The sequence below is a fragment of the Oncorhynchus kisutch genome, linkage group LG30 (genome assembly GCF_002021735.2).
Source record: "Oncorhynchus kisutch isolate 150728-3 linkage group LG30, Okis_V2, whole genome shotgun sequence".
NCBI lineage: Eukaryota > Metazoa > Chordata > Actinopteri > Salmoniformes > Salmonidae > Oncorhynchus > Oncorhynchus kisutch.
Window position 1 is genome coordinate 24449142 of NC_034203.2, and position 25163 is coordinate 24474304.

The 25163-nt window shown below is 42.1% G+C and overlaps 2 protein-coding genes across 7 annotated transcripts in view; both read left to right on the forward strand.

Annotated features, from left to right (window-relative positions):
* Nucleotides 1-20239, forward strand: part of LOC109875158 (histone-lysine N-methyltransferase 2C) — a 147661-nt gene extending 127422 nt beyond the window's left edge. For 4 of the 5 annotated variants that reach the window (XM_031809662.1, XM_031809660.1, XM_031809663.1 and 1 more), the window contains 17 exons: nucleotides 2125-2289; nucleotides 2627-2756; nucleotides 3043-3190; nucleotides 4787-4962; nucleotides 9944-10083; nucleotides 10388-10715; nucleotides 12164-12303; nucleotides 13070-13195; nucleotides 14967-15509; nucleotides 15644-16247; nucleotides 16513-16649; nucleotides 16844-16986; nucleotides 17170-17344; nucleotides 17496-17612; nucleotides 17759-17832; nucleotides 18182-18290; nucleotides 18383-20239. In XM_031809662.1, the coding sequence (XP_031665522.1) occupies nucleotides 2125-2289; nucleotides 2627-2756; nucleotides 3043-3190; nucleotides 4787-4962; nucleotides 9944-10083; nucleotides 10388-10715; nucleotides 12164-12303; nucleotides 13070-13195; nucleotides 14967-15509; nucleotides 15644-16247; nucleotides 16513-16649; nucleotides 16844-16986; nucleotides 17170-17344; nucleotides 17496-17612; nucleotides 17759-17832; nucleotides 18182-18290; nucleotides 18383-18475 (3348 nt within the window). In that variant the 3' untranslated portion in view covers nucleotides 18476-20239. The remainder of the gene's footprint in view (nucleotides 1-2124; nucleotides 2290-2626; nucleotides 2757-3042; nucleotides 3191-4786; nucleotides 4963-9943; nucleotides 10084-10387; nucleotides 10716-12163; nucleotides 12304-13069; nucleotides 13196-14966; nucleotides 15510-15643; nucleotides 16248-16512; nucleotides 16650-16843; nucleotides 16987-17169; nucleotides 17345-17495; nucleotides 17613-17758; nucleotides 17833-18181; nucleotides 18291-18382) is intronic. The other variant, XM_031809661.1, reaches the window with a different exon arrangement.
* Nucleotides 20240-20960: 721 nt separating this feature from the next.
* The window catches only part of LOC109874824 (5'-AMP-activated protein kinase subunit gamma-2), a 38892-nt gene continuing 34689 nt past the window's right edge, over nucleotides 20961-25163 (forward strand). Inside the window, exon 1 of one of the 2 annotated variants that reach the window (XM_020466831.2) lies at nucleotides 20961-21249. In XM_020466831.2, the coding sequence (XP_020322420.1) occupies nucleotides 21169-21249 (81 nt within the window). In that variant the 5' untranslated portion in view covers nucleotides 20961-21168. The remainder of the gene's footprint in view (nucleotides 21250-25163) is intronic. The other variant, XR_004206264.1, reaches the window with a different exon arrangement.

The window sequence follows — 25163 nt, forward strand, 5'->3', positions numbered from 1 at the left end:
ACCTGGAATGCGTCCCCACATATGCTCAGCACTTGTTGGCTGCTTTTCCTTCACTCTGCGGTCCAACTCATCCTAAACCATCTCAATTGGGTTGAGGTCAGGTGATTGTGGAGGCCAGGTCATCTGATGCAGCACCCCATCACTCTCCTTCTTGGTAAAATATCCCTTACAGAGCCTGGAGGTGTGTTTTGGGTCATTGTCCTGTTGAAAAACAAATGATAGTCCCATTAAGCTCAAACCTGATGTAATTGCGAATTGCTGCAGAATGCTGTGGTACCCGTGCTGGATAAGTGTGCCTTGAATTCTAAATAAATCACAGACAGTGTCACCAGCAAAGCACCATCACACCACACATGCAGAGATCATCCGTTCACCTACTCTGTGTCTCACAAAGACACGGCGGTTGGAACCAAAAATCTCAGATTTGGACTCATCAGACCAAAGGGCAGGTTTCCACCATTCTAATGTTCATTGCTTGTGTTTCTTAGCCCAATCAAGTCTCTTCTTATTATTGGTGTCCTTTAGTAGTGGTTGCTTTGTAGCAATTTGACAATGAAGTCCTGATTCACCAATCTCCTCTGAACAGTTGATGTTGAGATGTGTCTGTTACTTGAACTCTGTGAAGCATTTATTTGTGCTGCTGTTGCTGAAGGCTGGTAATTCTAATGAACGTATCCTCTGCAGCAGAGGAAACTCTGGGTCTTCCTTTCCTGTGGCGGAAGAAACTTCCAAAGTTCTTTACATTTTCCACATTGACTGACCTTCATAATGGACTGTCGTTTCTCTTTGCTTATTTGAGCTGTTCTTGCCATAATTTGGACTTGGTCTTTTACCAAATAGGGCTTTCTTCTACCTTGTCACAAACTCTTTAAGAAGGAAATACATTCCGCAAATCAACTTTTAACAAGGCACACCTGTTAATTTAAATGCATTCCAGGTGACTACCTCATGAAGCTGGTTAAGAGAATGCCAAGAGTGTGCAAAACTGTATCAAAGCAAAGGGTGGCTACTTTGAAGAATCTCAAATATAAAAATATATTTTGATTAGATGAACACTTTTTTTGGTTACTACACGATTCCATATGTGTTATTTCATAGTGTTGATGTCTTCACTATTATTCTACAAAGTAGAAAATAGTAAAAATTCAAGAAAAACCCTGGAATGAGTCGGTGTCCAAACTTTTGACTGGTACTGTTGTCCTGAATTAATTGTGAATAATGATGAGTGTGAAAGTTACAGTCGAAATAATATCGTGCCCCCCTCCCAAATGCTAACCTCATCTGTTATCGTAATGGTAAAAGGTTAGCATGTCTTGGGGGTGTGATATTTGCGCGTCTAACTTTCTCACTCATAATTATTCACGATTGATTCATTCAGGACTATCCATAATGGTGGTGGCATCCACATTAATATAGATGTGTTTAGCAACATATTCAATTCTTATTTACAATAAACTCCAAAATGACACAATACATTATTTACCATTCATTTCTATTGGGCACAAAATAATCTGAAACACAACCAAAACAAACAGCAAATGAATCCAAGATTGTAAAGTCAAAAGCTTGATGTAATCTATTGCGTGCTACTGTAGGAATATGGGACCAAATACTAAACTTTAATGCACATAAGTGAATTTGTCCCACTTTTGGTCCTCAAAATGGGGGACTTGTACAAAAAGTACTCTAATTTCGAAAACAGTTCACACGATATGGATTAAAATACCCTCAAATTTAAATTGACAGTCTGCACTTTAACCTCATAATCATTTTATCATTTCAAACCCAAAGTACTGGAGAACAGAGTCAAAACTACAACAAAAATGTTCACTGTCCCAATACTTTTGGAGCTCACTCTATATCTGAGGTAATTATGGAAGTTGGCAGGCAGTTTTACACCACCAAGGAACATTCCTCTCACTTCACATATAGTTCTATCATCATTAGCACATTCAACCTCTCGCCTTTCTTCTCCCCTGGCTGTAACTCTTCCCTAGGTCATTACTGGAAATAAGAATGTTGTCATATTCTCTGGTCAAATATTAAAGGGTTAAATAGATAAATAAATATGCGTAACCTCTTCTCTGTTTCTCTCCATCTCCCTTCCTCTCTCTCGTCCTACAGCAGTTGTCCCTTCTGCCCCTCATGGAGCCCCTGATAGGGATGAACTTTTCTCACTTTGCCCCCTACGGCAGCGGCCAGCTGAACGGTGAGAACCTCCTGTCTGGGACATTTGGCAGTGGCTCTCTGGACGGAGTCTCTGACTACTACTCCCAGCTCACCTACAAGGTGAGGCCTCACCTCCAACTGGAGGTCATTTTGTTCTTTAAAAAAAAAAAATACTTATCTCGTATTTTTATTTAAAAAGAGACAGACTTTGAATGAGCTAGGGAGAGATGGAGGGATCCCACACAAACATGTACTGCATACTGTGTGCGCAGAAGGTGCTGGCGCTACCCACTAGACCAGCCCCAGGCACAAGACACTTTAATTAAGATGAAGTTGAATGATGCCTTTGGTGCCTTTGAAGCAGTGATTTGTGGTTGCAAGAGACAACTATGATACAATATTATATATCCCCTGTTGTAGTATGTTGACATGTATTCCTTGGCTTGTTTCTTCAAAGCAGAACAATCTGAGCAACCCCCCCACCCCGCCGGCTTCACTCCCTCCGACTCCTCCACCTGTAAACCGACAGAAGATGATCAACGGCTTTGCCACTACAGAGGAGCTAGCCAGCAAAGCTGCTGCCATGGGTGAGCACTGGGGAGGGTTCAGAGGTCACAGGTGACCAGGGGTTATTGGTAGATTAGTTCCAGCTTGCTGAATCTCTGAAGCTGTTTTTTTTTACCTCAAAATTATGTATTATACACAGCATTCTGAAATGTGTTGAGAAGGTTATGCTGTTTTGAAAGTTCATAACCTTTCCCCAACCCCTATTGAGAAAATGGCCATGAAAGTTTTTGCAACAATTTCCAACTGTAGTGTCATGCTGTTAGGACCAATCTTAATGTCTCATTCATATGTTCCTCTTCTATGTAGTGTCCAAAAATCTGGTCTCCAAGCCGCTCCACGTCCCATTCAGGACCGAGGAGGACCTGCTGGCCCGAGCCATTGCTCAGGGACCTAAAACTGTGGACGTGCCAGCCTCCCTTCCCACGCCCCCTCACAACAACCAGGAGGAACTCAGGTAAGTAAGGCCTCTGCTCCCCATAACAGGGCAATCAGGAGTATGGTTGCAAATTACAGTAATTTCCCCCAAATTCCCAGGTTTTCCAGAAATCCTTCAAGATTCCCGGAATCAATAGGGAATTAGCAGAAAATCTGCAATCCTCCTACCAGGGTTTCTGTAGAATCTGGTCATTTCAGCAAAATTACCAGAATTTTGCAATCCTAATTAGGAGGGATTAGGAGGGATGTCTTTGGTTATGCTTTACATCTTAATGATGCCGTATTACTTTCTAAACCTGTCATTGTGATTACAGTGTATTCTGTAAATACTTGGCCACACAATCATTTTCCCTACTTGGACAAAGATTCATTTGAATTGCACATTCATAGACCGTGCAGTGGACACTTTGTATACTAATATTTGTCTAAAAACATGCATTCTCCTTGATCTGGGTACTCGGACGAGGCTGTAGATACATGTAGTGAGCTCCAAGTATTGGGACAATTACATTTTTGTTGTTGTTTTGGCTGTGTATACAGCACTTTGGATTTGAAATGAGGTTAAAGTGCATATTCCTAGCACGCAATGATTACCTTTTATTTTTGTTTATGTTTTTTAACCTTTATTTAACTAGGCAAGTCAGTTAAGAACAAATTGTTATTTACAATGACAGCCTACCCCGGCCAAACCTTAACCTGGACGATGCTGAGCCAATTGTGTGCCGCCCTATGGGACTCCCAATCACGGCCTGTTGTGATACAGCCTGGAATCAAACCAGGGCCTGTAGTGATGCCTCTAGCACTGAGATGCAGTGCCTTAGACCACTGCGCCACTCATCAAGCTTGTGACTCAACAACATTTGTTGGATGCATTTGCTGTTTGTTTTGGTTGTGTTTTAGATTATTTTGTAGCCAATAGAAATGAATGATAAATAATGTGTTGTGAGATTTTGGAGTCACTTTTATTGTAAATAAGAATAGAATATGTTTTTAAACACTTATATGAATGTGGATGCTATCATGATTATGGATAGTCCTGAATTAATCTTGAATAATGATGAGTGAGAAAGTTACAGACGCACAAATATCATACCCCCAAGAAAGACATGCTAACCTCTCACCATTATAATAACATGGGAGGTTAACATTTTTTGGGGGGTATGATATTTAAGCCTAATTTATCACTCATTATTCACAATTAATTCAGGATTATCCGTAATCATGGTAGCATCCACTGTCCCAATACTTTTGGGGCTCACTGTATATGATTCAAGCTTTCAGACAGACTTGACTACACAACCATTTCTACATAATGTTCTTAGCTTTGAGAACTCTGATCGAGACAATTTACAGTTGTGAACGCAATTATATTTGTGTGAAAATAGCCTATTTGTCTAAAAACAATTATCTTCCTGTATGTACTCAGACTAGGTTGTAGATATACCATACAATCTTTCACAGACTCCAAAACAATCTCAACACAATGTTCTCAGTTTAGGGAAGCCTGGGATATGCAATGTTATTTTTTGTGAAAAATAGGTTGACCAACATTGTTGTTTTGATACATACTAATGTTATATAATGTTTCTCTCAACCCCCTCCCTCTCTGTCACAGTAACAGGCTTGGACAGGAGCATTGTAAGGACCGGGACACACCAGATAGTTTTGTCCCCTCCTCGTCCCCAGAAAGTGTGGTTGGCGTGGAGATAAGCCGTTACCCAGACCTGTCATTGGTAAAGGAGGAGCCCCTCTCCCCCGTCCTCCCCATGCTCCCCACACCCTGGGGGAAAGGTAAATAAATAAGGTTACACTTTATTTTAACATAATAAACCATTTATAAGCCATTTACAAAAAGATTGCACACCATTTAGGATTAGGGTTCAATACTGCTCACTAGATTAGGGACTGCCAAATTACTTTATGATCCAATCACATTTTATTTGTCACATGCACAAATACAACAGGTGTCGACCTTACCGGGAAATGCTTACTTGGCCAAAAGCCAGGGAAGATGCAGAGCGCCAAATTAAAATAAATTACTATAAAAATCTAACTTTTGTTAAATCACACATGCAAGATAGCAAATTAAAGCTACACTTGTTGTGAATCCAGCCAACATGTCAGATTTCAAAAAGGCTTTTCAGCGAAAGCAAACGATGCTATTATCTGAGTAAGCACCTCCGTAAACAAAAGAGAGAAAAGCATATTTCAACCCTTCAGGTGCGATACAAAATGCAGAAATAAAAATATAATTCATGCCTTTTGACGAGCTTCTTTTGTTGGCACTCAAATATATCCCATAAACATCACAAATTGTCCTTTTGTTCGATTAATTCCGTCGATATATATCCAAAATGTCCATTTATTTGGCGCGTTTGATCCATAAAAACACAGGTTCCAACTTGCGCAACGTGACTACAAAATATCTTAAAAGTTACCTGTAAACTTTGCCAAAACATTTCAAACTACTTTTTTAATACAACTTTAGGTATTTTTTTTACGTAAATAATCGATAAAATTGAAGACGGGATAATCTGTGTTCAATACAGGAGGAAAACAAACTGTAGCTAGCTTTCTGGTCATGCGCCTCTATCAAACAGTACACTTGAAGTTACCCTCGTTCTGAACAGTGCTACTTCTTTATTACACAAAGGAAAAAACTCAACCAATTTCTAAAGCCTGGTGACATCCAATGGAAGTGGTAGGAACTGCAAGAAGGTCCCTTAGAAATCTGGATTCCCAATGAACACCCATTGAAAAGAGAGTGACCTCAAAAAAAGAAATCTGAATGGTTTGTCCTCTGGGTTTCGCCTGCTAAATAAGTTCTGTTATACTCACTGACATGATTCAAACAGTTTATAAACTTCAGAGTGTTTTCTATCCAAATGTACTAATAATATGCATATCTTATCTTCTGGGGAGTAGCAGGCAGTTGAATTTGGGCATGCATTTCATCCGGATGTGAAAATACTGCCCCCTGTCACCAAGAAGTTAACCAACAATGCAGTTCAAGAAATAGAGATAGAGTTAAGATAATATATAAATAAGCTTGGCCCCAGTGATGTACTGGGCCATACGCACTACCCTCTGTAGCGCCTTACGGTCAGGATGCTCTCGATGGTGCAGCTGTAGACCTTTGAGGATCTGGGGACCCATGCCAAATCTTTTCAGTCTCCTGAGGGGGAAAAGGCGTTGTCGTGCCCTCTTCACGACTGTCTTGGTGTGGTTTTCTCCATGATGGTGATGTGGACACCAAGAAACTTCACGCTCTCAACCCACTCCACTACCACCCTGTCGATGTGAATGGGGGCGTGTTCGTCCCTCCTTTTCCTGTAGTCCACGATCAGCTCCTTTGTCTTCCTCACGTTGAGGGAGAGGTTGTTGTCCTGGGGACCACACTGACAGGTCTCTGACCTCCACCCTATAGGCTGTCTCATCGTTGTCTGTGATCAGACCGACCACTATTGTGTTGTCAGCAAACTTAATGAGTCGTGCTTGGCCACGCAGTCATGGGTGAACAGGGAGTGCAGGAGGGGACTAAACACGTACCCCTGAGGGGCCCCCATGTTGAGGATCAGCGTGGAAGATGTATTGTTTGCCTACCCTTACCACCTGGGGGTAGCCTGTCAGGAAGGATCCAGTTGCAGATGGAGGTGTTTAGTCCCAGGGTCCTTAGCTTAGTGATGAGCTTTGTGGGCACTATGGTGTTGAACGCTGAGCAGGTAGTCAATGAACAGCATTCTCACGTAGATGTTCATTTTGTCCAGGTTGGAGACGGCAGTGTGGAGTGCGATTGAGATTATGTCATCTATGGATCTGTTGTGGTGGTATGCGAATTGGTGTTCGAGAGTGCTACGGAGCGGTAATCATTTAGGCAGGTTACCATCACTTTCTTGGGCACAGGGACTATGGTGGTCTGCTTGAAACATGTAGGTATTACAGACTCGGTCAAGGAGAGGTTGAAAATGTCAGTGAAGACCCTTGCCAGTTTGTCCGCGCATGCATGATCACGCTGTCGTCCGGAACAGCTGGTGCTTGTTGCTTGCCTCGAAGCGAGGATAAAAGGCATTTAGCTCGTTTGGTAGGCTCGTGTCACTGGGCAGCTCACGGCAGTGTTTCTCTTTGTAGTCCATAATAGTTTGCAAGCCCTGCCACAGACGAGCTTTGCCTGTTTGATAACGGGATTTCTTATAAGTGTCCGGATTAGTGTCCCGCTCCTTGAATGCGGCAGCTCTAGCCTTTGGCTCGGTGCGGATGTTGCCTGTATCCTTGGCTTCTGGTTGGAATATGGTCACTGTGGGGATGACGTCTTCGATGCACTTTTGGATTGATACCGGTGGCTCCTCAATGCCATTGGATGAATCCCGGAACATATTCTAGTCTGTGCTAGCAAAACTGTCCTGTAGCGCAGCATCCACGTCATCTGACCACTTCTGTATTGAGCGAGTCACTGATACTCCCTACTTTAGTTTTTGCTTGTAAGCAGGAATCAGGAGGATAAAATTATGGTCAGATTTGCCAAATGGAGGGCGAGGGAGAGCTTTGTATGCATCTCTGTGTGTGGAGTAAGGATGGTCTATTGTTTTTTTCCCTCTAGTTGCACATGTGACATGCTGGTAGAAATGAGGTAAAACGGATTTAAGTTTGCGTACATTAAAGTCCCCGGCCACTAGTGGCGCCGCTTCTGAATTTGCGTTTTCTTGTTTGCTTATGGCCTTATACAGCTCGTTGAGTGCGTCTTAGTGCCAGTGTCGGTTTGTGGTGGTAAATAGACGGCTACGGAAAAATATAGATCGAAACTCTCTTGGTAGAAAGTATGGTCTACAGCTTATCATTAGGTACTCTACCACAGGTGAGCAATACCTCAAGACTTCCTTAATATTAGACATTGCGCACCAGCTGTTATTGACAGATAGACACACACACCCACCCCTCATCTTACCAGATGTAGCTGTTCTGTCCTGCCGATGCACGGAAAACCCAGCCTACTGTATATTATCCGTGTCGTCGTTCAGCCATGACTCGGTGAAACATAAGATATTACAGTTTTTAATGTCCAGTTGGTAGGATATCATCCAGTTTATTCACCAGTGATTGCTCGTTAGCCAATAGAACGGATGGTCGAGGCGGGACACCCCCTATATTTCCATCTATTCTTCCCGCAAATGACAGGGATTTGGGCCTGGTCTCAGAGAAGCAGTATATCCTTCGTGTCGGACTCATTAAAGAAAAATATTTGTCCAGTTTGAGGTGGGTAATTGCTGTTCTGATATCCAGAAGCTCTTTTCGGTCATAGGAGATGGTAGAAGCAACATTATGTACAAAATAAGTTACAAACAATGCGAATAAACACACAAAATAGCACAGTTGGTTTGGAGCCCATAAAACGGCAGCCATCCCCTCTGGGCCATTATGGCAAACTGTAAATGGGTTATAAATGTGGGAGTAATGATTAATAAATGGTTTACTACGGACCGTTAAAATAAAGTGTTACCATGAATTTACCTCTGTATTGTAAGTGGAACGCTAGCGTCCCATCTGGCCAATATCCAGTGAGATTGCAGAGCGCCAAATTCAAATACAGAAATACTCATTATAAAAATTCAGAAAACAAAACTTATTTTACATATGTTTAAAGATTAACTTCTTGTGAATCCAACCACGGTGTCAGATTGAAAAAATGCTTTACGGCGAAAGCATACCTTATTTGAGAACATAGCCCAGTTGACAAATCATTACAAACAGTAACCAGCCAAGCAGAAGAGTTACAAAACTTAGAAATAGAGATATAATTAATGCCTTACCTTTGATGATGTTCATATGGTTGCACTCAGAAGACATTAATTTATTCAAAAGATGTTCCTTTTGTTCGATAAAGTCTCTTTATATTCAAAAACCTCAGTTTTGTTTGCGCGTTTTCTTCAGTAATCCACAGGCTCAAACGCAGTCAAAACAGGCAGACAAAAAATCCAAATTGTATCCGTAAAGTTCAGAGAAACATGTCAAACGATGTTTATATCCAATCCTCAGGTTGTTTTTAGCCTAAATGATCTATAATATTTCAACCGGACAATAACGTTGTCAATATAAAAGGGTAACAAGAAATGCACTCTCTCTGGATTGCGCATGAAAAAGCTCTGTGACACGTCCACTCATTCAGACTGGTCTTACTCCCTCATTTATAAGAATACAAGCCTGAAACCATTTCTAAAGACGGTTGACATCTAGTGGAAGGCATAGGAACTGCAAATTGAGTCCTAAGTCAATGGATTTTGTAATGGCATTGAATAGAAAACTACAAAACCAACAAAAAAAACTACTTCCTCAATGGATTTTTCTCAGGTGTTCGCCTGCCAAATCAGTTATGTTATACTCACAGACACGATTTTAACAGTTTTGGAAATTTAGAGTGTTTTCTATCCAAATCTACCAGTTATATGCATATCATATCTTCTGGGCCCGAGTAGCAGGCCGTTTAATTTGGACATGCTTTTCATCCAAAATTCCAAATGCTGCCCCCTACCCTAGAGAAGTTAATATGAATATACACAGCCTTGGTCATTTGTTTAAACTGGTAATAAATTATCAACTGTAAACAGAGATTTGCCTTTTTCACTACTATCGGCACATCAACATCAATCAAATTATATTTATAAAACCCTTTTACACCAACACTGTCACAAACTGCTTTACAATATCAATGAAAGCAGTAAGTATTAATGAATCCTCCTTTAAAATATTACTCCTAATGTCTCTATTGATCTTCCTGTAGGATCAGAGGTTAGGCTGAAGACTGAGCTCAAGACTGAGCCCTATGGGATATTCTTTGGCTCCCATTTTGGCCCGCCGTCTAACGACACTAAACCAGGCCTGGTGTCTGTAGCCATCACCCTGAGACCAGCGGCTGCTGAGGTGAGTATTTCTGTTCTTTTGGCTTCACTTCCCCCTGCTTTCATAGAAGATCTGCGGGGAGGAAATGGTCTAGGTCCTTTTTTAATGTTTGTTGGTTATTGTTGGTAGCTTATTCCCCTTTTTCCCATAAACGTTTCACCTCAGTCATTTCACTACTGGTCGAATATGTAAACGATTAAAACATCACCAGGCTTAATTGTACTAGTTGAAGACAATTCTTTGCTTTCTCTGTACTGTGCATGTGCCAGTGGCTTGATTGGCAACATCTACAACATACATTTTAATGTTGTGTTTTTGTTCTCAGAACATCACAGGTGTGGTAGCTGCCATCTCAGAACTGCTGTGTGTGAAGATCCCCAGCAGCTATGAGGTGAGCAGCACCCCGGGACCAGACAGGGGGCCCCTGGCCATGCTCAGCGGCCTGAGGGTGGGCCCCCAAGGAGGCCTGGTGCACCGGCCGGGGGTCCCCATGATGTATCCGGGCCGTGCTGGTGCTGGAGACATGGGGGGCCCTCACGGAGCCCCAGGCCAGCTCATCAGGCCTGGGGGAGGAGGACCACAACAGAGGATGATGATGCAACAGCAGCAGGGACATCCACAGCAGCACATCCGCTTCCATCCTGATGGACCAGGTGAGAGACTGGGCTACATCCCTGCACCTTATCGCCCCCTTATGTCGAAATACAGAAATAACAGGGGAGGTGTTTCTGCTCTTGTGTGCTTGTCTTGAAATGAGACACTGCTGATATTCATGTCCATCCAAACCTGTTTGTTTGTTAGTTTTCCAACTTACTTTTCTGAAATTAATCATGTCTGTCTTCAAGCACGACACCACGGTACCTTTTAGAAATGTGCATGGCAACAGAATATATATAATATATATTTACCTTTATTTAACCAGGAAAAGCCCATTGAGACAGTCGATTTTGCAAGGGAGACCTGGCCAAGAAGGCAGCAGCAATCAATACGACATCAGATTTAAAACATGCACAACAATATAATTCGGCCTACAAGAAACATTTACAATCCTTGTCATTGTTTCCCCCCTCGTTGTCCATTTTCATAATTTGCCCCTTTTAACAATGTTTACAAATGGTCTGTTTCTTCGGCCAGCGAATCATTATCCTTCTGTCAGGGGTCTAAAGGCTGTGTGTGTCTGGCCCACCAGGTAATGATGGGATACGTATTGATCACACAGCGATACACACAACTAATGAAACTGAGTATTCCTCCTTCCTGTGCCTGACCTCACTCGTACACACACACACACCTGCTTATCGCTGCTGTCAAAGTGTCAGACCACAGGCCTAATGAATGTGGTCAGTTAGCTTGGACCCATAGACCACAAACAGCCAGATAAATGATTAAGTGGACACCTCATCAGTGGGGTAAAGATATAGGATATTCCTCTCAATTATCTAGTGTTAATTGTCATGGGGTCTTATAACAAGGAGGTTTTTTATATTTAAACCGATTTCCTGTTGTTCTAAGACAATTGCATCATGGCTCGCAAAACTAGAACCAAATAAATACCATGATCTTCACTAAATCTAATCCATAGAAGGGTCCTTAGGAGGAAGGATTGTTGACATATATTTGACATTTGGATCTTAAAGCATAATTGAGAAATAGTGAATAGTTAGAATATTTGTGACACAATGTTTAAACTGTACGTTCTACAAAACAAAAGTTGGTGTCATATGAAGCTTTACTGCTTTCTCTGTGACATGAGTAGTATTCTGATGCCATTAGCACATTTCTTACATACATTTATGAATATTGAAAAATATAAACATTAATTTTGAAAATATACCATTTTTGAGTTGGCTAATTTGACATTATATTGTTGAACATAATATACTCTACGGACATATTGAAGTTCCAGGGTGGGACAAGAACTGCCTTTAAAACGTTGTAAAAATCAGGCGTTTGAAATGGTTATTTGGTCCAAAACAAGACCGCAGCAGAGCTCCACTCATTTATTTGAAGTAATACACCTAGCAGCAGTACTGCACTGGCCTGTTATGCATCTACCATAGTTGGAGGAGCTGTGTCACAGAGAGCTGTCTGTGTGTTTCAGGTCCAGCTGCAGTCAGAGGCCCTCATCAGAAGACCCCCGGCAGCCCAGGCTCCAAGCCCCAGTGGTGCTGCCACTGTAAGGTGGTGGTGCTGGGAAATGGAGTCCGCAAGTCCATCAAAGACCTTCCAGTACACAAACAGGTAACGTACCGCCAGAGCTTTCATGTAGTCAATTACTACATGTTTATCAGGCGGAACTCATACATTACAAAGACTGTTATCTATAGGTCAACACTTAGCGATACGTTGATATTTTGATCTTGCGGCCCATGTTAGACAGTCGTGTCTATATCTATCTATTAGTCCACATGTTCTGTCAATACAGATTGATCAATTACCTTGTTGTGATGATGCCCAAATACAAGCCATGATCTAAATGGGTTGATTTACTATCTTCTTGGCCAACCAACCAACCCAGTAAAAGCCCTTCTCTCAATCAGTCAGTCAGCCGTGGATTACTGTTTTTAGTCTGTTTCTCCAGGGGGCAGGAGAGTACAGACGGGTCATGACCAGAGGCTCAGACCTCACTTCATATGATGGATTAATCCACATTATGCCTTTGGGGGTGCACACACACACACACACACACAGACACACACACACTTCCGTACATGTCCGTACACACACGTACTATAGAGCCTCTAATTATGCTAATCCCCCCCATTGGAGTGAAATCCATATCGGTGCAATTAGTGGTTTAAGCGGTAGCATGCCCTCCAACTGAAGTCTGGGGAGTTCACAAATGGTTAAACCCTGATTCATTTGAATATTGGAACTGTTTGATTATTGAATAAACCCTTTTAGCATTGATGAAGGTTTCTGAATGGGCATAGATTTGGCCTTTGATATCTCATTGAGCTCCCTCGCTACATCTCCTAACATGCCTGGCTTCCCTCCTCTTCTTCAGGAACAAGAAGGTTTGTTGCGTTCCGAGGGGAACTTGGTCTTCTGCAGCCACAGCTGCTTCCTCCTCTACTCTGCTTCCTCCTCCTCTTCCTCCTTGTCGCAGGCCAGAACCACTACAGACTCCAAGGTTTGTCCTACTAAGAATGTCCTACCAATACCTACCAATTCAAATACAGTGGGGCAAAAAAGTATTTAGTCAGCCACCAATTGTGCAAGTTCTCCCACTTAAAAAGATGAGAGAGGCCTGTAATTTTCATCATAGGTACACTTCAACTATGACAGACAAAATGAGGAGGAAAAAAAAGGATTTGTAATGAATTTATTTGCAAATTATGGTGGAAAGTAAGTATTTGGTCAATAACAAAAGTTTATCTCAATACTTTGTCATTGCCAACAAAGGGTATATAACAGAGGTCAAACGTTTTCTGTAAGTCTTCACAAGGTTTTCACACACACTTGCTGGTATTTTGGCCCATTCCTCCATGCAGATCTCCTCTAGAGCAGTGATGTTTTGGAGCTGTTGCTGGGTAACACAGACTTTCAACTCCCTCCAAAAATGTTCTATGGGGTTGAGATGTGGAGACTGGCTAGGCCACTCCAGGACCTTGAAATGGTTCTTACGAATCCACTCCTTCGTTGCCCGGGCGGTGTGTTTGGGATCATTGTCATGCTGAAAGACCCAGCCATGTTTCATCTTCAATGCCCTTGCTGATGGAAGGAGGTTTTCACTCAAAATCTCACGATACATGGCCCCATTCATTCTTTCCTTTACACGGATCAGTCGTCCTGGTCCCTTTGCAGAAAAACAGCCCGAAAGCATGATGTTTCCACCCCCATGCTTCACAGTAGGTATGGTGTTCTTTGGATGCAACTCAGCATTCTTTGTCCTCCAAACACGACGAGTTGAGTTTTTACCAAAAAGTTATATTTTGGTTTCATCTGCCCATATGACATTCTCCCAATCTTCTTCTGGATCATCCAAATGCTCTCTAGCAAACTTCAGACGGGCCTGGACATGTACTGGCTTAAGCAGGGGGACACGTCTGGCACTGCAGGATTTGAGTCCCTGGCGGCGTAGTGTGTTACTGATTGTAGGCTTTGTTACTTTGGTCCCAGCTCTCTGCAGGTCATTCACTAGGTCCCCCCGTGTGGTTCTGGGATTTTGCGTTGTTTTGAACCCATGGGGTGAGATCTTGCGTGGAGCCCTAGATCGAGGGAGATTATCAGTGGTCTTGTATGTCTTCCATTTCCTAATAATTGCTCCCACAGTTGATTTCTTCAAACCAAGCTGCTTACCTATTGCAGATTCAGTCTTCCCAAGACCAAAGACCTTTGACAGCTCTTTGGTCTTGGCCATAGTGGAGTTTGGAGTGTGACTGTTTGAGGTTGTGGACAGGTGTCTTTTATACTGATAACAAGTTCAAACAGGTGACTTTAATACAGGTAACGAGTGGAGGACAGAGGAGCCTCTTAAAGAAGAAGTTACAGGTCTGTGAGAGCCAGAAATCTTGCTTGTTTGTAGGTGACCAAATACTTATTTTCCACCATAATTTGCAAATAAATTCAATTAAAATCCTATAATGTGATTTTCTGGATTTTGTTTTCTCATTTTGTCTGTCATAGTTGAAGTGTACCTATGATGAAAATTACAGGCCTCTCTCGTCTTTTTAAGTTGGAGAACTTGCACCATTGGTGGCTGACTAAATACTTTTTTGTCCCACTGTACATGAGGCACTTTGGTGTGCACAAGAATCAAAGGCATGTAAAGGTGTTGAAGATTGCATAATATGTCAAGTCAAAGCTGTGTTGAATCCTCTTCGTGCCTCTTCAAAGCTGTGCCTAGAATGAATGAATGAATTGAAATGTGCAGGTCATCATTACATTATTGTCTTCTGCAGGACTCGGTAGCCCTCCTGTCTCCAGACTCAGACCAGAAAGTGAGCCTGTCTAAAGCCCTCCACCAGTACAGCAACAACATGTCCTCTCTGGATGTCCACTGTCTGGCCCAGCTCCAGCTCAAGCAGTCCCCTCCCTCCACCTCACCCATCCCCTTCCCCCCAGCCAGTGACACCTCAAAGACCCCTAAGACAGAGGCCAAGTCAGACACCATCAAAGTGACGGTGAAGCTGAAGGCGCGGGGCCCCAGGGCTCAACAGGAGGGCTGGCACCAGGGGAAGAGACACAAGGGTCTCCATTGGAGGAAATGGACAGTGCAGGTGGTGGTGTCCAGAGGAAGCTCCCAGCTCCCTGATGAGGACCAGATAGATGAGCTGCTGAGGAAGCTGGGAGCGTCTCTCCGCCCCGGGGCCAGTCTCAGGGACCAGCGCCGCTGCTGCTTCTGTCACCAGCTGGGGGATGGGGTCACCGATGGCCCTGCCCGACTCCTCAGCCTGGACCTGGATGTGTGGGTGCACCTCAACTGTGCCCTCTGGTCCACCGAGGTAGGTAGCCCAGAGGATAGAGAGGTGGACTGCTGGTTTCAGATCATTACTACCATCCACTACAATCATGCCCCTTCTTTTATTAAAGTTCTATTGTGTTGTATATCTATTATTAACGTTGTATTGTTGTATAGGTGTATGAGACGCAGTCAGGCGCTCTGATCAATGTAGAGCTGGCGCTGAGGCGGGGTTCGGCGGTCCGCTGTGCCTTCTGCCAGCAGATGGGCGCCACCAGCGGCTGCCACCGCCTGCGCTGCACCAACATCTACCACTTCACCTGCGCCCTGCAGGCACACTGCATCTTTTTCAAGGACAAGACCATGCTGTGCCACGCCCACCGACCCAGAGGCTCCACCCACGGTGGCTCTGGCCACGTCCTGGAGCACGAGCTGCGCTGCTTCGCTGTGTTCCGCCGTGTCTACATCCAGAGGGACGAGGTGAGGCAGATGGCCAACGCCATACAGCAGCCCGAGCTGGGCTACACCTTCAGAGTGGGCAGCCTGGTGCTCTATGCCGTGGGTCAGATCACCCCGTTCCAGATGGCCGCCTTCCACTCGGCCACAGCCATCTTCCCCGTGGGCTACGAGGCCTGCCGCATCTATTGGAGCATGCGCCATGGAAACCGTCGCTGCCGCTACCTGTGCTCCGTAGAGGAGAGGGAGGAGCAGCCGGAGTTCAGCATCCGCGTCATTGAGCAGGGATACAAGGACCTGGTCCTCACTGACTCCACCGCCAAAGGTGGGCTGGGATGGATTTGTCTTAGGCCAGGCTTTAGATTAGGCTTGTCTAGTGAAGGTGGACTAGCTAGATTGGTTTTATGATATGCTTAGTTAGCCTTGTTTTGGCTGTAGCCTCTGCTGTTTATGTATCTGGGTTAGCTTAGACTAGGCTTGTTTCTAGTTCATTTTCCCTTTCAGATTCTCTTTTACGACAATAAATGTGTTCTGTAGGAGTCCCTATAATATATAATCTATGACCCTGCTGTTTCCTGTCTGTCCATCAGGAGTGTGGGATAAGGTCCTGGTTCCGGTGGCTGACAGGAGAACTGAAATAGGAACTTTGAAACTCTTTCCTGTCTATCTGAAAGGAGAGGACCTGTTTGGGCTCACCGTTTCTGCAGTTACCAAGATCACTGAATCGGTTTGTATCTGTTTTTAGTTATATTAAAACAATTTAGATTTAGATTAAATGATCAATGTTCAAATGGCGCTATAGGTGTCTGTACTGCCTATTTAGGTAAACGACTCTTAAAATACCCACACCATACTGTATTGTAGACACTGAAGTGAGGAGTGTTCCAGTCTCATTTCCCTATGCTGTTGGTTGTGTTCCAGCTCCCAGGGATAGAGGCCTGTGACAGGTATACCTTCCGTTACGGCCGTAACCCTCTGATGGAGCTGCCTCTGATCTTTAACCCGTCCGGCAGTGCCCGGGCCATGCCCAAAACCAGCTCCCCATCCACCGCCGTTGTCATTAGGTATTGTGGAATTTCCACAACAATTTAATCTGTGGATTGAATGTACTTTGGTTTAGCACAAGTGATCTTTCTATAACAATATGTAGGCTTTGTTTTGTACTTGTTTTGTTAATTGTACTATACCCTCCTCTACACACACACACACACACACACACACACACACACACACACTCTCTCTCTTAGGCCCCAGCCGGTATCCAGCACCACCAATACCTCCTCCAGGTGTCAGAACACAGCCCAGGGGGAGGGAGGTGTACCCCACACCAAGCCTCCCATGGTGCACCACAGGTCGTCGCAGTACCGCTGGATGAAAAGTGAGTGGAGGGCCAACGTCTACCTCGCTGCCTCCAAGATCCAGGTGGGTCTACTGAACATGATCTTCTATGTTCAGCTCTGTAGCATTCCCCTTCTAAAGTAGCAGAGTGAATATGACACTGAAGTATGACACCACGAGAGTAAGGGGACTTACTGTTGGACGTGGACAAACTTTCTGGTTGCTGTGTCCACAGGGCCTGGGTCTATATGCATCCAGGGACATAGAGAAACACACCATGGTGATCGAGTACAACGGAACCGTCCTCCGCAACGAGGTGGCCATCAGGAAGCAAAGGACTTACAAGTCTCAGGTAGAAAAACATGTCTTTTTATTGTGTTTTACTCAAGGCTGTACTAATTACTGTGTTGTGGAGAGGGAAGGCTGAATAATACATGTTTGCTATATTATCTCATGTGATGATTCCAGTTGGTCTAAGTGGTTACTTTTCTCCTACAGAATCGTGGCGTGTTCATGTTCCGCATCGACAGTGAACATGTCGTTGATTCCAGTCAGACAGGGGGTCTAGCAAGGTAAGCATATTCTTTACATAAGTCAAAGGAAGTAGCCTTACTGTGTGAACCTTGGCTTCTGCAGGCCGGAACAGCTAATAGGAGCAGGAGGCAGCTTGAAGTACACCCCCTGGACAGGACGCTAGTCTATCATATAGGGCCTTGTTGTATTGTTTACATAGTCACATTCTAATCTTAACTGTTTTATTTGTCACTCAATGTCAGGATGGTGGTGCAGTACTTCATTTACAGGGCTCCGTATGTAGCCTCGAGTCTGATTACACAGAATGCACAATGAACCTCTCATTCAAAAATGTCATAAAACATTCCGTCATAATGTGCAATGCTACGTGTTTGTTTTCTTATACAGGTACATCAACCACTCTTGTACCCCAAACTGTGTCGCTGAGGTGGTAACCTTCGAAAGAGGTTATAAAATCATCATCACCTCCAACCGCAGAATCGAGAAAGGAGAGGAGGTGGGTTCTTTTTCCTTCCAATTGAAAATCTCTACATATGCTATGAATGGCGTTTTCATTGTCATCACGGTTTTCTTTTCATTATTTTACAGCTTTGTTTTGACTACCAGTATGACTGTGTGGACGGCCAACACAAGATCGCCTGTCACTGTGGAACAGCAGACTGCAGGAAATGGATCAACTGAGAAAAACCTCAAATGACAACAACAAACATAAATGCATTCCTTGCCATATTATGCAGATGCCCTGATCTCTGTGTAGAAAGAGAGAGGTGCTTCAGACTTTGTTAGAACGAGCAGAAGGCCTGAGTAAACCCTAAGAGTGACGCGTGAATGGATTCCCATGTTTGGAAGCATAGACTGAAGATGGACAGAAGGAAAGGGTGTGGAAAGAGGAGAGCAGGAAGAAACAACAGCACATAGACATGTGATTTGTGCCATATTACGCGAGAGGATGGGTTTTGATGGAAGGACTGTCAATGAGTGCAGCGTCTGTGTATTAGTGAGATGATATACAGTAGGGCACAGATGAGAATCCACCAGCGAATGAGGCGAGCGCACTGTGCAGGGCGTGGACCCTATTGGTTGTTAAGGGCAGGCCCTTTTGTTTAAAACTTTAAATGTAAAACCATTTGACTAAATGTAGACATCACTGAATGGGGAATGTACAGCAATGACTACCGCAAAGGGAATATTAACTTGCACTAAAAATTTAAAAAAGACACACGTACACACAAACTTTAAGATACTTGATTCCATGAGTCAGTTTTATCATAGGTTTCTGTCATGTGATTTGAGTGAAATTCGAGAGGACGTTTTGTATTTATTATTGAATGAATGAATTTTTTTCTCAAAATGATGAGACAGTAAAAAGAAGGTTAAACTGATATTGTTTTCTGAAGATTGAAGAAATTCTGTTACTTGTGTACAAATGTATATAAAGAAAAATATAGGAATAACTGACCAAATACTACCTTAACCTTCTTGATGTTTGGGTGATTTTTAATTATTATTTAATTTTTTGTCATTGCAGTTTATTTAAGAAGGATGTCATAATATCAGTTTCAGAGTATATATTATGATTATTCTGTACAGAATTTGTAAAATAACCACAATAATTCACAAAGTATTTTTGTTGTATTAAAAGTATGGTATTGTAGCTTAGTGTTTTTGTGATTTACACGTACTTTGACCACTCAAAAAGAAATATTTTTGGTGACTGAGTGTGGAAATGAGTTATTGGTTAAAGAATAAAAAATGGTAAAGACATCATTCTGACATCTTTGCTGTTAATCAGGTTTGATTTTATAGAGCTGTGAAAAGGTTTTAATCCACCCAAACACAATTTTAACTTCTTTTTAACCCAAATATGTGTAGGAATATAACCTTGTTTTTTCTGTTTGTTTTTTTACATAGAAATTGTGTACAGACGTCGTATGACATTGCTTACTGCTTCAGGCGTTTGAAATTAAAGTGTACTGAAAAAATAAAATAATGTTTCTTGCAGAGGAAAAGGTCGGGACATTTGGTGGTGCTACATTTTGAAAAGAGATGACATTCTACTTAATCAGAAATGTATGTGATATTGACACATCACAAGCCACATACAGTAGTTAGATGTTTTGCGAGCACAATTTCAACTCGACTGTAAAATATTGGAGACAGTCTTAGAACTTGTAATGTATATGGCATGTATTTTTTTAACTTTCCGAAGACTCAATTGTATATATTTTCTCAATGAATGGTTGTAACAAAATTGTTTCTTGGATATTTTTCTTCTCTTGTATAAAATGACATCGTCCTACCAGTGTGTTTGTGCTACATTTTTCTTGGTCCTGTAGTCTCAAAATGTTTTTAAAAATGCATTTAGAACTGTACAGAGAAATATGAGGGTTGGAGTTTAGAATTGAATTTAGAAGCATTTACAAAATAAACTATTTTACATCTTAATTATTTTGTTTGTGCCTTCAGAAATCGCCTGACCCATAGGAAGGACCCCCTTGGAATAGACTAGGCTAGAGTATTGTAAGACACCCACTGGCCAAATATGGCAACTACAGCTCCACCACTTTCATCACTATACATACACATTTTGTTAATATTACATTCATAATATATTATTTAACAACTGAAGACATCGGTTAAAATATATAATCTATAAAAGTATGGCCTGACATTAATTAGGTCCATGTTTAAATGTATAAACGAACTGAAACGAGAGCAAAAACGTAATCGAGGGCAAACAATGTATTCTATCAATGAGGGGGGCTCATGCATCATCTATTCTACGTACATGCAACAGATGAACTGACGGAGAAAGAATGGCTGAGATCTGCCTTGCTGTTCAAAGGATAGCAGCAAAATATCCAACTGGAGGCTACTTGTTTTGCTCACGTAAACGCACACACTGCATGTAAGAAAGAAAGAACGTGTGTATGTATTCCATTTCATTCATTGTCCCGTTTCCAATTCCTTTCTGAGTTTGGAGATCTGAAATTGTCAGCCAGTGAAAGTCCCCCCCCTAACATATCCCTTTGAATAAAATGTGATGCTGTGCTCTGCTTTATCAATCAATGTTTATATTTGTGGAGGAAAAGGTAGGAGTTAGGATCTAGGGAAGGAGTCAATGAAATAGGAACCAATAATGAAGCCATGCTTTACTGACATCTGTTAGTGAAAAGCAGCGCGCTCAGTCTTCTTGATGTGAACACACCCCTTGTCTGTAATGCGTCGGTAGGCTATACTTCCTGGTAAATTAACTAGTTTCTTCTAAAGAACGTTGACTTACAACTTCGTTTTCAGATAAAGACGTATGGTATAATATCACGCAATTTACTCAAACTCGTTAAAAAAAAGAAAACTGGGTAATTCGTCTGAAAATGGGAAGCACCGTGATGGAGTCCAACAAGAAGGATATGAAAACCTCGAAGAAAAAGAGAACACTACGCCTAAATATGCCAGTAAGTTCGTAAATTATAGTCTGTTGTTTGACACCTACAGGTGTTTGTTGACGTGGCATTGTGGAAAGAGTAGCTTGTGTGTGTGATTATCGCAGTGAACTGCATGATCTGTGTTTGTAATGTTGCAAAAAAATGTAACTTTCAAGTATGTTCGTGTGTCCGCATTGTTACATCAATCACCCGGGGATCTTTTCCAATTCAGACCTCACAGTTGAGGTCATGTTTTTATATATTTTTTGTAATGACATAATCAAAAACATTGTTCAGGTTGCCTTTTTTGACAGATTATTTTCACAAACCTGAACTTTGGACAGGCATGAGATGATGCTAGTTTCCCCCCATTTTTTAAAACATTTTTATTTAGCTCGACAAGTCAGTTAAGAACACATTCTTATTTTCAATGACGGCCTAGGAACGGTGGGTTAACTACCTTATTCAGGGGCAGAACAACATAATTTTACCTTGTCATCTCAGGGATTCGATCTTGCAACCTTTCGGTTACTAGTCCGAATGCTCAACCACTAGGCTACCTGCCGCCCCAGCATCAAGTCTTCAAAACATGGACTCAACATCAGCTATTGGCTTGATTTTTGAGGGTGAAATGTTAATGTATATTCACATCTAAATTTCAATGCAATATGCCATCATTTTCATCATCACTACCACAATCAACATATGATGCGTTGAAATCATGTCAAAGACCTGAACCCCATCCCATACTCCGACTTAAAACTCATCCTGTACTGGTCTATTTACACAATCCAAATACCACTGAGGTCTAATCGGGCCTTGATTCATTCCTTAAATGCACCAGCATTGTTATTCCGTTACTGTTATTCAGTTATTGTTATAATCAGTTACTGTTTAGAACAATTATTTCCAATCTAGTTGGCTTATGGGCAATAAGGTATTTGATGTTTTTGTGTGAGAATACAGAGGAAGCTGGGGAAACAGCTGGAAACACACTGCTCTGGTCTGCTCTAAACCACTGAGTCATGATGCATTGTGTCCCTGCACTGTAACTAGGGGCAACAAAGAAGCTAGAGAGAAAGTCCTGATTTTATTGGGTTTCAGAGTATTATTCTGGTTTCCCCTTGCGTCATGTTCTCTCTGCTCAAATGAACCAAGTCACTGATCGCATTGGCATCATATCAGCGTGTTTAACCTGAAACAATGGTGAGCAGTGAGCACTGTGTACAGTCTTGTTAAACCAGGCTAGCAACATTATGGGTTTTCTTTGTTTCCCTAGACAATATCTGATATATTTATACTATGTGCATTATCTAAGCTTGCATTTTCTATATTAAGAAAATGCCCCAACATCTGCAGAGCAAATAGGCCCTAAGTTATTTGAATGACAGTGAATTACTACTGTCGGTGCTGACTGCTGCTACATTCATGTTGCTGCACCTCATTGGTCTTCTTTGGATGGCATCCAATAGATCCCTCCCAGGAGTAATGCATGGATTAAAAAATGCCTCTAGATGTGTAGACTCATCTGCTTTTCCACGCAACTACATTTGTTTATTGCTATGAATTATTGCCCTTTCTCCTTTTTAAACATGATTGACTTGAAAGTTATACAGTAGGTCTATACGGAAAGCTAGGGTAAATGTATTTCCTGGTAATGCCATGCCACAGTAGTGGTTTAACACGTTTCTCCTCTTTCAGAGCTTAACATGTCTCGCCGGAAGCAGATTGCACCTAAAGCCGGAAATTACATTTTGGTCCAGTCAATCACTCTCTGGATGTAACATCGATAGTCCATTTTTCTTGTCAAAATAAGTGCTTTCGCCTTCCCCATAATGGACGGCAAGTCTGGAGGCTCGGGCAAGAATGGCTATCCAAATGTAAATGGTATTTTCTTCATACTCGTGGTTACACACAATTAAGTTGTTCTTGACCGACAGCATTGCGCTTCTCACCTTTACCCTTAATTTTAAAGGCCCAGTGTGGTCCAAAACATGATGTTCCTGTGCTTTATATATATTTCCACACTATGATGTTGGAATAATACTGTGAAATTGTGAAATTATCATAATGCCCCTTTAGTGTAAGATTTGTTTGAAATTTCAGCCTGTTTTGGTGGGATGGAGTTCTGACCTGCCTGTTGACATCAGCAGATGGTAAATTAGTTAATAGACCAATTAAGAAAGAGTTCTAAACCTCTCTGCCAATAACAGATAGTTTCCCCCTCCATTCAGAACACTTTCAAACAGTGATCAAATTCTTGCTTGAGAAATTGCTATTTGCTAAGAAGCTATTTTTGTTTTTCTTTCATCAGTTTAATTGAAACCAATCACAGTAAGGTATTTAATTGTTACCCAGAAATGATTTGATATTGAAATAAAAACTGTTGGACTGGACTCTATTGAATGGTTTTAAGTTATCTGAGCACTGTGTTTGGACACAGGCAGTGTGACAGACATTGTTCTGGAGCCCTCTGATGGTACTTCTAGTTGGGTGGGTAGACGTCTGATGTCCTGTGGAAATGGATGTCACATGACAGTGAGTTTTTGTAGACGAAGTGATCTCTCTGGACTTAATGAAGGTTGCTCTGCTCAGTCGCAGGAGCTCAGCATTATACTGAGACATGGGTGTTTTAAAATAATAGAAAGCGTGCTAAGTTTCAAAGACTGGTTATCAGCAATGTAGGGATATCCCGGCTAATTAAAATCTTGGTCGCCTGAAAGTCGTTTTTTTTCCGACCAATCTATTGCTCAAAATGTTGAAATGGATTTTCTCCATATATGGACACCCTATGTTTTAATAAAATCAACTATATGCATTGAGCTTGTCTGATCCTTTAAGCTTAAAGTTTGATTCCTCGAGGGCACCAGAGATCTAGATAATCAGAAGAAAAAAACTTAACCTGAACCAACTATTATCTTAACGCTCCTACTGGCTTTTGCAGATTCTACCATTACTCTCCTGAAGTTGCCGGTAATAGGCTACACGAGGAGTCTGCAACCTTTCTCATGTGGAATGCCAATTTATCTTAACTGGCACACAGATCGGTAGAAATTTAAGGTTTTGATAAGCACATCTTCGTGAAACCGTTTCATTAAATTTACAATAACGTCTTCATATCTCAATCATTGTCATGTGGTTAATCACATCTCTATCCGGCACCTCAAATGTTCTACTGCTTGAGCTCCTGTTCCTCTTATAGAATATTAGCTCAAAAGTATTGTGGAGCTCCTGCACCTAAATATAAACAGTACCAGCACCCAAAATGAGTATCGGAACCTATTTCAGGTCCAAGTCAAGCACTGATAAGAAGCCTATTTTATGACGTTTCCACTGGATCAGAGCTTGACATTTTTAACTTTCATGCTGAGTGGTTATCGAAAGGGAAACAGCTGGAAAGATTTTTCAAATACTTTGAACTATTGTAATTCTCAATGGATGTAAAAACAGACTTTGTTTGCTTCCTGTTTCAGGTGAAGAAACATAACATTGGGAAGCTCCACAAGTCATTTAGTGGTGATGCGTTAAGCCAATCAGAAATACAATCAGATCCCCAAATGGGCACATCCTCAAATGGGCACATCTGTGCGCAGGCCAGGTAGCCTATAGGCCTACTTCTAAACTCAGCAAAAAAAGAAACGTCCTCACTGTCAACGTCCTTATTTTCAGCAAACTTAACATGTGTAAATATTTGTATGAACATAACAACATTCAACAACTGAGACATAAACTGAACAAGTTCCACAGTCAGGTGACTAACAGAAATTGAATAATCTGTCCCTGAACAAAGGGGGGTTCAAAAAGTAATAGTCAGTATCTGGTGTGGCCACCAGCTGCAATAAGTACTGCAGTGCATCTCCTCAATTGCACCAGATTTGCCAGCTCTTGCTGTGAGATGTTACCCCACTCTTCCACCAAGGCACCTGCAATTTCCCGGACATTTC